This window comes from Drosophila nasuta, chromosome 3 (genome assembly GCF_023558535.2).
Source record: "Drosophila nasuta strain 15112-1781.00 chromosome 3, ASM2355853v1, whole genome shotgun sequence".
Taxonomy (NCBI): Eukaryota; Metazoa; Arthropoda; class Insecta; order Diptera; family Drosophilidae; genus Drosophila; species Drosophila nasuta.
The window spans coordinates 21,032,749-21,046,235 of record NC_083457.1 but is presented as its reverse complement, the minus strand read 5'-3'; the positions used below and the strand labels follow the sequence as shown (position 1 = coordinate 21,046,235).

The following is a 13,487-nucleotide window of genomic DNA, read 5'->3' as shown; positions in this document are numbered from 1 at the left end:
GACCTCGTGCTGTTTATTTATTACACCCTGACATAACACGAGAGCAGAAGAGTAAAATAAATAAAGCAAGCATATAACATATTCAGATCAAAGCAAATGCAAAGTTTTAAATAATTTAAAATATGTTTGCCAAACTTCAGCAAAAACGTAAATTCTAAAAATCACACAAAATATAATATCGAACACTTTAAATTTGCCTCATTTTCAGATTTATACAAAATTCAACTTTTTGTATATTTCTGAATATATAATATTTAAGTATATCAATTCGGTATATTACGAAATATTATATATATCAAATAATTTGGTGTATTTTAGCAATACTTCTGTACTGTTATTGCTTTTATAATTGTTAGAGTATGCAGTAGTCGCTTTAATTTAAGTGCAGCATCGTTCTATGCTTAAATTTTTATTGAGTTTTGATTTGGCTGTTGTTGCCGTAGGCGAATGTAAATATTCCTACGCTTGACAGACTACAAGAGACTGTTTGTTGGCCTCCAGCTCCAGCTCCAGCTCCAGCTCCAGCTCCAGCTCGCGTCGCTTTGTTAAGTGGAGTTGTCGTAGCTTTTGGCTTGCAGCAGATAATGTACCATAATGTTGGTTTAATTCCAGGCCAACACTGTGGTGGTTGTTGCTGTTGCTGTTAGCCGAAGCGCACTTCCGGTTGGTCAGCACCGTGTTTGTGGAGCTGGAGATCAACTCCGAGCAGAGCAGCAAAGCTGTGAGCAATTCTCATAATTAACATCTATGTTATACTATGATGTGTTGTCATAGAGACTGCGACAACAACATCTCTCTCTCTCTCTATCAAACACGCATTTGTGCATTTTAATAAGTTTGCTTTTGAATAGGCAAAAACCATATTTTCGGTTAATTGTGAAGCTACAAAATACCCATTTAAATTGCCATTTGGCTGCATATGCTTCTCTCTCTCTCTCTCTCTATCTTTGTCTCCCTTAATCAAACTCTCAATTTTCAGTTTAAAGTTCAAAGTTGAGTTTCGACTATTGTAAATTTATTTTTGCGGTCTAATCTCTTGCTGTAATAAAATAGGCTTGTTAACAAATAGACTAATAAGAAAGCTACATTCGAGTGTGCTCGACTAAGAGATACCCGCTATCCATTTTAAATTAAAGCAGAACAGTACGGTATTATTCTTAAAATACTTCATAAAAATACTAAAATATACCAACTGCTATATTTGATAAATTGATTAGTTCGGTATCATTAAAAATATACCTAGAATATATATACGAAGTTTCTTCCTTCTGCTTGGCACATATATTTCCTCTATCCCATGAGTATCGGGTATAAAAATAGAAAATTTAAGGCAATGTAATATAGCTGTCATTTGGGCAAAACTTACCCCTTGAACCAAGTTGTTCCATAGAGTTAATAAACAGATTACAAAGGTATTATCTACAAGAGCCTATGCTTATCTGAAATCCAAACGGTGTATCACACACACACACACACACACACACACACACACACACGCATTGAAACCAAAGTCAAACTAAATTTGTTGGGACTGGCTGACACCCTTCAAAAAAGTAGGCCAACATAAATTGAACTCTCTAAATTGTTCATTTGGCTTTTGGCCAATTGGTTGTCAAGCCAAGCTGTTGATCGCTGCTGCACATTGTTCTGACATTTGGCTTTGGTCTCTCAAAATATTTTCAATAAATTCATCATAGTCGTAAAAACGGTTGAGCGCTGGTTGACACAAAGTTTGGCAAACACTTAAAACATTTATTGCAAATACAAAACGCAAAACACAAAACACAAAAAATGTTGGCCAAAATCAATGCAAATATTCCAATCTGCAATTGAGCAATTTCGGCAGTTGTACAACAATGTCGTCAACAAGAACAACAGTAGCAAATATCACAAAATGACAACTGAAAATATGAAACACAAAAAGCGATAACTAGACAAAGGGTTAGACTAGAAGATACTCTGTAAATGTTACTGAATAACAGCGATTTATGAGTTGACTATTCAATCTGAAATAATTGAAATAACTTGGCAACACTATCGAATTCTTTCCACCTCATTAGCAATTAAATTAATTGACCTTTGGGCTTCCATTAATCATACCCTGCTTGTCTACCTTATATGGTATATAGCATATTCTGGCAAAGAATAAGCTCGATATTAGCAAAACCTACAGGTTGTGTATCACAACATTCATATTGTGTTTGTATGTGGCTTCAAAAGAACTTTTGCCTAATGAAAACGACGATGATTTTGGACCGAGTCTATTGTTTACATATTGCCCTAGCATATTGAAAACTTCTTTATTAAATTTCACTTCAATAAAAGCCAATTGTTGGACCCATACTATTGTTGTTATTATTGCCACAGACATTGTTGCTATTTCGATTATGCGCTGTGACTATAAAATGCTTGAAAGTTTCCTCAGCCCTTGTGTATGGCATATATATAGAGAGAGAGAGGCCCAAAGCCGGCTGAGGGTGAGGGGAGGCAAAGAGAGAAGCCTTGCTGCCTGCCTGGATGTTGTCGGGATGCTTGGCATCTGACAGAGCTCTCGTATACTCGTAATTCAATTTTGTTTCATATTTTCAAACAATGCATGGCATGAAATTTTACTGGTATTTGTTTTTGTTATTTTCATCTTCGTTGTATTATTGTATTTGTTTTAAGTTTTTGTTTTTTTGCATATTTGCAACGCACTAAAGTGAAAATATTTTGAACATTTTTGTATATTACACAGGCAAATTCTTAGTTTGGGGCTTTGCTAACAATTTGTCAACACTTTGAAACAATTAAAGTTGTGGCTGCTGTTCATGAAAGCTGCAATTCAATGCGATGGTTATGGTTATGGCCCTTTTACTATGGGGTAGATTTCATGTATTTTCGGTTTGAATTCGGAATCATTAAGTATAGACTTTATATTTAAGATCAGCGTTAAAAGCAAAACTAATTAGATAACATTTATTTTTGATAGCAAAGAGATTTTGTAATCATGTGCTTAAAGAATGTGGAATTTGATTATTGTTACCCCGTAGATACAAGCTATGATAAATAATTGCGCAATGTAGCATACGACATGTATGCCAATATTAACTTTTTGGTTTAAAAATCCTTTTAATTTCGAATTGATGATTTAAATGATGCGAACACATAGAAGATTCACGACGTGTGTGAAATTTCAAATTTTTCAAATTTCACGGTCAACGTATTTTCGATTAACGATATTTATACTCGCTTCCCATTGGGTAGTTAGTACATTTTTAGTATTTTTGCGGCATATTATTTTAGTATATTTTAAGAATAAAGCCGTGCTGTTTCGCTTTTATTCGAAAAATGTGTAGTGGGTATCTCACAGTCGAGCACACTCGACTGCTGCTGTTATGTTGCTACGAATATCTGTACCAAGTTTGAAGTTTTTTGCATTATTTCTTTGGTTGTGTAAAGGTTATAGGTGTATTGCATATGGATCAAAATTTGAGAAAAAATTAGAATTAAGTCCTCCGAAGCGCTGGAAATGTTGACATTGGTATACGACGAAGCTGTTCTTAGTATTTAAATGTTTTCAGGTGGTTCCGAAATAACCGGGAAGAGGCCAATGATAAACCTTGCTATGGACGCCCAAGAGGACAACAACTGATGAACCTTCAAGCAGTGAAAGTTGTATTGGAAAATCGTCAAATTATTATCAGAGAAGCTGCCGCGGTTGTCGTAAAATTTTAGGCATGAGACATGTTTGTGACCAATTTGCAAAATTTTAACCAAAAGTACTGCTCTAGAACTGTCAACTATCTAGGATGTCAACGACGACCTGGATTTACTCAGAAGGGTCATAACCGTGGACGAATTGTTATGATTACGATTATGATTACGTAACCAAAGCCCAATTCTCCCATTGGAAGAGCCCAGTTGAGCCAAGAGAGAAAAAAACACACCAAGTTCGATCAAATGTCAAAGTTCTTCGATTGTCATGTCGTACATCAGGAGTTCTTACCATGTGGTCAAATGGTATCGTATCGTCAATGAAATGTATTATTTGAAAGTTTTGCGCAGTTTGCAAAAAGCAAATATGAATTTTATATGACGGTAATGCCCAGCTGACTTATCTTTGCTTGTGAGAGTTTACTTTTAGCAAAAACAAAACCACAATCTTGCCTCAGCCACGATAATCGCTGGATTTGGCTGAATGTGACCTTTTCTTGTTCCTAAAATCAAAAAGACCTATGAAACGATTGAAGAGGTTATTTCTTACACAATCTTCATCATTCATTTTATTATTTTTTAGTGTAAAATTATTAGCCTGAGTACAAAATTGGAAAGTAATAAAAAATCGTGTTTTATTGGGCTTTAAAAATGTCCATTGTACATTCATGTACACTATTAAGTAAAGTAATAATATTAAATCTAAATTAAATTTAGAAATCTTACTTTTTCCTCTTAATAAAAATTAAGCAACAAATGTGAAATGGATCGAAAGAATATTCACTTACAAATTTTACGTTGTCTATCTTCCAGGCGCATGAATTGTAACCAAGAATATAATTCTTTAACTGGGATTAAAAATATTGCTATCGTAATACATAATTCTCGCACATTATAATTGTAATTTCCTTATAACTTTCTCGGAAAAAAGTCTTACAATAATAAAACAAACTACTTATTATTTAAAATTTCTATAAACTGACTTTTCCCCATAGTGCTAGGTTACAAACATACACATGAATATTCTTACAATAAATTTGCATACTTTCGTATTTACCAATCACAGATAGCATGAAATTCTTTTCTCAACATTATTGAAACAAAACCAAGTTCCTTGCGAATTGCGGTTTGTGGGATTTGCCATAGCAAAACAATTATTTAGCAATTTCAGAAATTAGTTATTAATTCATCTCCAAAAACATTTTGGATTCAGTCAAGCGGGATAACTGCAAGTTTATTTACTGCACCAAAATGTATGCTATTTATTTACTTATATGTATTTATTTTGAGTCGACTATGAGGTTATAACATATAAAAGATTATTTCTTCAAATTTAAAATTATATATTAATAAAAACTTTGAGAATATTTATAATGAATAAATATGTAGCATAGTAAAATATTATAAAAAATAAAAAATATAAAATAAATATTATTTCAATTTATTAATTTATATAAAGTCAAATAAGAGGTGCCCCATTACAATTTAAAATTTGAGAATAATGAAAACTTTAAATAATCTTAAGTACTCAAAAATGTATTTAATTTTAACAAGGTTTTCAATATTGACTATAAGGTGTCTAGCTTAAAAATTACGCTTACTCGTATTATACAATTTTTGTCGACTTGGAACAAACTTGATCTGAGTGCAAACATAACAAGTGCTGTCGAAAAAAAATTGTAATTCGATCATAAGCTGATAAAGAATATATATACTTTATGGTGTCGGAGATGTCTCCTTCTGCCTGAATAGCAGGTATACAAATAAATAATTATTGCAAAAAATCTGTGAGAATCTTATACTTTTGTTACGAATATTCAATTAAAGACTGTAAATCTTAAAAAAAAAAACAAGTAACAAAGCGACAGATGAGTGTGAGATACTCGCTACCGAAAATACTAAAATATACCAAATACTGTATTTGGAATATTGACATTCAAAATATACTATAGAGTACAAAATATGCCAAATTGTGAGCCAAAGCAACGAAGAACCGATTCGATTTGTTTTCGATTTGCGAGGTTGAATATTTAAACAAACTTGTAAAAATAACAAGTGCTGTTGGAAATAAATTATATCTTTATCACTTATAGTCTCTGTGTTCTAAGTGCTCATATGAACGGACGGACGGACTAACAAACCGCAGACGTGGCTATATCGTCTCGGCTGTTGATGCTGATCAAGAATATATATACTTTATGTAGTCGGATATGACTTAAGTTCAAGTTCAATCTAGACTAAACCAATTCCAAATATGTTGGAATTTCGTTTAGCTATCCAAGCTAAGCAATTAATTACCTTTAAAATAACAACTTTATTTTGTAATGTTGAATTTAAACCCAAAGCTTATGGGTCTGAACTATATTAGAGTATTTTAAGCGAAATGTCTAGTTATTTGGTTGTGGAAACTATGCGAAGTATTCATCGTTTGTAATCAAATTTAATAAGCATTTATGTGCAAAACATTCATTGCATATTTGCAGAATTAATTAGTTACATGGCAAACGCCAATGGGGAAAATATTTTCGATCTGAAAGTGCTTGCAACACTCTGCGGCAGTTGCACGCATAACAACAATAACAACAACAACAGTAACAACAGCAGCAGCGACGACAGCAACAAAGAGCCGCAGCAACAATAGCAAAATAACTGCGTGCAACAAAAGTTTGTGCAACAACATGGCGTAATATAATTATGTAATTAGCAAGAACAACAACAGGAAAAGCAATTTCTGCTAAAAATATTTAACAAAATAATTTGCAAAGTGTTTGTTGTTGCATCTGCTAATGTTGCATGTTGTTGTTGTTGTTGTTGTTGCTGTTGTGGTTGTTTCTGTTGTTGCTTTAAGCCTAATTTAACGGCGTTGTAGGCAAACAATGCACTATGGGGCATTTTCCATTTTAGCTGGCATTTAATATTACGAGTAAACTATAAGAGATTTTTTACTGCAGTTTTCGTTATTATGTTACTTTATTCCCAAGGAATGTATCACAAAAAAGTAGGCGTGGCAACACCTCTACCGCCCACAAAAATCGAAAAAATTGAATATTACGGACACCTATGGAGTTAGTATTATAAAATTTGTACACCACTATGTACTTACCCTTCAGAATTCGACACGCCCCTTAAAATTTTTCCCCGCCCCTTGCGCCCCCAAAATTTTGAAAAAATGAAATATTTTGAGCAGTTTTAGAGCAAAAGACCCCATTCTTGGTAGACATAATGTTAATCCTATCCCGGATGTGCACTGCAAATTTTGTGCCGATCGGATCAAAAACAAGGAAGTTATTCATAAAACATTGCTTCAGACGGCCCTTCTCTCTATTTCCTACAGAGCTCTGCAGAGCACAAATCGGTGTTGGAAAACGTGAGGTTCCCTGAGAAAAAAGCAAATTGTGCCAATTGTGCGGAATTGTGCAGCATAAGACAACTATTGATGAATTAAGAATTGACAACACTACAACATACACTTGAAGTTTTTGCTAACTTTTGCTAACTTCATTTTCAAAATCCTTTCCAAAGTTGAAAATTGTTCTTTAAAATCCAGATTAAAAGGCTTTTAAAAAATTACAACATATTAGTATAAACACACACAATTTGATTAATTATTTACATTTAACATATAGTACAAACATGCGAAATTATTATCCATCACTTCTTTTTTTTTTTGTTAATAGCTTTCAACATAAATAAATGAATAACAAAGTTCACTCAAAAAAAATATGCAAACTTAGCGCGCGTGCTTTCGGGTGCAACAACTGACTTTACAGCTGTTATGCTCAAAAGAGCTGTTAGATATACATGTTTTTGGTACGAGCCATAACAGTTTGATGTTTTGTTAATGCATTGACATTAATATTTTTCTAATTGGAACACTTTTCAAAAACGCCTAAATGCCAGCTAAAATGGAAAATGCCCCATAGTGCAATGTGGCAGGCATTTTGTTTATACAACTTACCACGCGACTTGCACTCAACCATCTTGTTGTGTGGCAAGCGGCAGGCTGGGGCAAGGCTGAGGCGGGGTTTTGAATACGCTTCATGTTTTACACGCGCAGTTTCTAATTAATGCGAACAATTTTAGTTGAAAGAGAACTGGAAAAACACAAGCGACGCATTGCCCGCTTTTAGACCCGTAGTTTGCCACCACTTCCACTGACAAACGGGCGGGGATAGCGCTGGGGGAAACGAGTGACGGCGGGGCATTCATACTCATGCTCATACTTGCATATGAATCAGTTTTTCAGCGCTTTTGTTAGGCTGCTGCTGCTGCTGTTTCTGCTTCTGCATGCAACCGACAAAACGCAAAAAATGCAAAAAAAAGAGAAAGAAAAACTAATACTAACATAAACATAAACATAAACATATGGACAAGCGCCGCAACTCGTCCTTGGCAATGTCAACAGCCTGCAGCCAGGCACACAGAAGTGACCGCCAGAGGTCGCTAGTGTGTCCATAATATCCTGGCGAGGCAATAAATGCGCATCCAGGCAAGTCTCTTCACTCTGCAAGTGTTTCAGCAGTGTCTGCTTGTTGTTTTTAAAAACTGAACTTAAATCTCGTCAGTTCGTTCTGGAAATTCTATCCGACATATGAACGATTATAAAGAGACATATGTGCGAACGTGATGTAAGCGAAATCTTTAGATATTAACTTTGAAAGCAAATATTTTCATAAACACCGAAGGTAAGTCAAAATCTGAAATTTTAATTTCATTTATTTAATGTCGATAATGAGCTATTTCAGTAAAAATAAAATAATAATAACTGTACAGAATCTTACAATGAAGAATAGAGTTTTGATCTTAAAATATATAAATTAAAGTTTAAGAATTAGCCCACCAATCATAATGTAATAATATTAATATTCTAGATCAGAAAAATATGAATTTTTATAACCGTTACTCAGAAGGTACCATGGAAGGGTATTATAACTTTGTGCCGTCAGGAAATGTATGTAACAGGTAGAAGGAAGCATCTCCGACCCTATAAAGTATTTATATTCTTGATCAGAGTCAACAGCCGAGACGATCTAGCCATATCTGTCCGTCTGTCCGTATGAAACACTGGATCTCAGAGACTATAAGAGATAGAGCTATAATTTTCGACAGCATTTGTTATGTTTGCACGAAGATCAAGTTTGTTTCATATTTTGCCACGCCCACTTCTGCCCCCGCAAATCGACAATAATCAAATAACAAGCGTATTTTAAATTTTGGTATATACAATAATAACTATAGTCTTTGTGAAAAAATTTAAAAATAAATTCTGATAATTTGGTTGGTTAATATAGAAATACTTTTGTATGGGCAAAAAGCCAATTTACTAGGGGTCTTAGTTGCTTTGGTTGACAATGTCTTATATTTTGCACTCTATAGTATACCATATCAATATACCAAATATACCATTTGACATTTTCAGTATTTTTTGGAGTAAGCAATATTTCAAAATGGGTAGCGGGTATCTCACAGTTGAGCTCACTCGTCTGTAGCTTTCTTACTTGTTTGCTATTATTTTACTAATGGAATTTTGTTATAAATAACAAATGGTAATTAGTTTATTATGAACCGCTAGAAATAGTCAACTTGTGAAGTTATTCATAATCAAATTATGTACAAACCAAATCAAATCTTTTAATTAATGTTGCTTGCGGTTGGATTAATAAATTCATACGGGACTTATCGAGCTTGAGTCACATTTAATTAAAATTCTTCTTCTAATGCAGCTGCTATATAAGATGCACTTTGCCATGCAAACTGCAGTTAAGTTTCTGGTGCACAATGAATACAAAGCTCTTCTTGGCGACGTTGTTGGGATTGCTGGCTTATTCCCAGGCCAGGATAACACTGACAAAGTGGGAAGCATTCAAGCAGGAATTCAATAAGAGCTACGATAATGAGTTCGAAGAACGTTTTCGCATGCAAGTATTCGAGGATAACAAACGAATTATCGACACCCATAACGAACGCTTTGCAATCGGCGAGGAAACATACGAAATGGGCTTCAACGAGTATACGGATTTACTGGACAAGGAGTTTGATGGCATGTTTGATGGTTCAGAGATCGAAGACTTTGAATTCACCCATAAGGATGACGACGAGCTGAAGGGTTACAACGATGAGGTTGACTGGAGGATTTTGGGAGCTATCACGCCTGTGAAGCAAGAGGGGCATTTTAACAACTCGTGGGCTTTTGCCACAGCCGGTGTTGTGGAAAGCAGAAAATTTATATCCACTGGCGTATTGTTGGAGTTATCCAAACAGCAATTGATCGATTGCTCAAGTAACAAGCACGATAGCATATGGAGAGCTCTCAAGTACATCAAGAGCAAGAAGGGCATCGAAGCGGAGAGAGCTTATCCATATCGTGGTGTTAAAGGTCACTGCAAATTCAATAAAAGGTTAATCAGCGCCTCCATTCGAAAATACCACCATAGTTCCACCGGTAATGAGCGAACCTTGGCTAAACAGGTGGCCAAAGGACCCGTTGCTGCCATGATCTCTCGAGATGCCATAAGGTTCTATAGGAGCGGCGTGTTCCACAATCCGAATTGCAGAAAGTCGCCAGAATATGCTGTACTCATTGTGGGCTATGGAAATTCAAAAAGTTTCGGAGAGTACTGGCTGCTGAAAACATCTTTGGGCACATCCTGGGGAGAGAAGGGTTATCTGAAGCTGGCTCGCAATAAGAATAATCTCTGTGGCATAGCAAGCAGAGCTTACTTTCCAGACATTTAGATAAAATATTTTGTATTGTGAGCAAATTTATTCGCTTTATTTATTAAATAAAAAATAAAATGTTCTATAATTAAGACTTTAATTTAACGAGGATTATGCTGATAAGAGCGTTATAGAGATGCAATCTTTGAAGAAACATGTCGACCAGAGGACTTTGAAAGAGAAAATTTGTATCCATTCCAATCCAAACAAACAAAAAGTGCAATAGGATTATGAAAGCTCTAAGGTATATCCACATATTGTAAGGTATAGCACATATCCTTACCATGGTTCTAAAAGCCATTGCAACTTCAATTCACGATACATCTGGGATAATTCCCGAGGTAATCCTCCGGAGTGCGACAGGTAATGAACAGATCTTGGCTAGGAATGTAGCAGAGCGCCTCGTTGCCGCGATGATCTCTTGAGATGCCATAAAGTTCTTCAAGCGAGGCGTGTATGATAATCCGACTTGTAGAAAGTCTTCTGAATATGCTGTGCTCATTGTGGGTTATGGGCATTCTAAAGATCATCTTGGGGACATAAAGGTTATCTCAAGCTGGTCCGCAATCAAAATAATCTTAGCGGTATTGCGACCAGTAATTTAGTTAAAAATTCAAATATTCATAAGCAAACTTATTAATTCTTTGTTTAAAATTGCTTTTTAGATATTTATTACTATATAAATCATGAGAGAAACCTTCGGAGAAACTGATGAATTATATAGTAAAGGTTTTTCTCTGCAACCATTTGAAATTTCCAATAAACAATGCACAACAAAACAATAGAAAATTTATCATGTTTGGCAAATTAAAGTTGACATTGTTTTTGCACTTCTTCGATAGTTTGCTTCTCACTTAAAAGAGAGGGAAGAATATGCAAATTATTACAAAGAGCGCCAAGAAAAATGAGTAAAGTGTGATTCAAGCGCAGCTATCGAAATGATGGCAAAAATGTGCAATAACCGCGAAATTTCATTGCGTGCTTTTAGTCGGTGTCGCCTAACCACGCGTCGCTGTTACTGTTGCAGTTGCAACAGTCGACTTGGAGACACGACGTGTAGCAATTTATTAATTTACAAGTGCAAGGAATTGCTGGGTAAAAGTTTCTGGTGTTTACATATATGTATACTTGCACAAGCGTTTGTCTGTTTGGGTGAAAAGCGAAGGTGCATGTTCGTGTCCTTGTAACGGGAGTAAAAACTTTGCTAATTCGTTGAAGTAACTTTTGAAAAGGTGTCGAGTTTGTGTGTTCCTTTTATTAGATGTGTTAATAGAAAGTACATTAGTTACTTAATGGTGTGTAGCTATCGTAGACAGATAATAAAGGTGTGAGTCCAAAGAATAACATTTATTCATCATTTTAAACTTGAATTTAATGGAAATGAAGAGAGACAAATGAATAGGAAAACACATGTTGAGCGTTTTCTTCTCTTTTCGAGTGTGTGAATGTGTATGATCACCGACAGTTCCTGTATGCAAAAACTATGAAGCGCCTCTTTTTTAACAAATTTTTAACGAATACTATTGTTAATTTTGAGCGAAACAATTGTTCTCCAGTTTTACAGTACTAAGATAATATTATCATTAATATCTAAATGTACAAAACTGGATAATATTTAGGAATTTAGATACTAAATAGGTAAATCTCGCTTGCTTCTGCTTAGCGGTTACTGCGAAAAGTAAACCACGAACAAAATTTCTACATACTTTATTAAGACAAAGAGTTTTATACTTAATAACAGTGAAGACGACTTTTTTCTAAAAACAAATATGAAAGCTGGGAATAAAAGCACAATATTTTGAATAAAAGCTAAATATTAAAATATACCAAGTAGTATATCGATATAGTACCACATTCAAAATATACCATAGATGGCACAATATACCAGATTGCCCATACAAAAGTATTTCTTTAATAACTCCGACAATTTTTATCTGATCGCAACCAAATTTTCAGGAATTATAAAGACTATATTATATAGATAAATTATTATTGTAAATACCAAAATTTGAGACTCTAGCTTTAAAGTTGAGCTTGTTATTCAATATTTGTCGATTTGCGGCGGATGAAGTGTGTGTGGAAAAAAAAATTGAAACTGTGTGCAAACATAGCAAATGCTGTCAAAAAATTATAAATCTAAATAGTCTCTGAGATAGAGTGTTTCATATGGACAGACGGACATGGCTAGATCGTATGGGCTGTTAACGCTAATCACGAATATTTATACTTAATAGAGTCGGAGATGCCTCCTTCTACCTGTTACATACATTTCCTGCCGGCACAAAGTTATAATACCTTTCTACCGTATGGGTAACGGGTAAAAAATAAATGGTGTTCGTGCTTTTTGGAGTTTTACGAAGTCTTAGGGGTCTGGAACTGGTAGTTTCAAATTCAGCTTCAATGTCTAATTTTTCGCCAATTTTGTTGGTATCACTTACAATTTCTTAAAAAATTTGCGTTTATTCTAATATTTACCAAAAACTTTTTAAAAATTCTCTTAAAGCATTTAAAGTAACTTGCATATTCATATCGACGGACTGCAGAGTTTTACTCACAAAGTTTACTTTTGTCAAAATTATATTGCATACCTTTAGGGAACAAATTAATAAAAAGATGCATATACGGTACGGTTCAACATGACTTACTTTATGTGTGCATTTGGTTGAAAGAACTGCCGCAGTTTTAACGTTGAGCTTGTAATGAAACTATAAACGTAAATATTAATAAATATATACATACATATTGAGAGACTTGTTCAATAAGCGTAATAATATTTGTTTTGTTGTTTACAAGGTATTACATTTTTGTGGCAGTTCCGTTGTGCAATCGAGGTCGTTATCTAGTTATCGATAAATGCACGTGAACTATCGCAGCTGCCAAAGGCAAATACTATTTGAGAAAATAAAAAGGCATCGTTGAGTTTCGTCTCATTTAATTTTTATTCAAAAATCACATTTGTTCTTTTATGTTTGTTATTATTATGTTTATTGTAGTTATTATTATTATTATTTTTGCTGTTTCGGCGCGAGCTGCTCTTCGATAATTTCATAATTTTGTATTTAATATTATTATTA

General features: G+C 34.3%; 1 protein-coding gene across 1 annotated transcript; it reads left to right on the top strand.

Moving 5' to 3' along the window:
* Positions 1-9,449: 9,449 nt before the first annotated feature.
* On the top strand, positions 9,450-10,501 carry LOC132790997 (cathepsin L-like). The gene has a single exon (XM_060799772.1). The coding sequence runs from the start codon at positions 9,475-9,477 to the stop codon at positions 10,429-10,431; it is 957 nt and encodes a 318-aa protein (XP_060655755.1). The 5' UTR covers positions 9,450-9,474; the 3' UTR covers positions 10,432-10,501.
* The last annotated feature ends 2,986 nt before the right edge of the window (positions 10,502-13,487 follow it).

Excerpts from the sequence above, each read along its gene's own strand:
- LOC132790997 (XM_060799772.1), top strand. The coding sequence starts at position 9,475 with ATGAATACAAAGCTCTTCTTGGCGACGTTGTTGGGATTGCTGGCTTAT.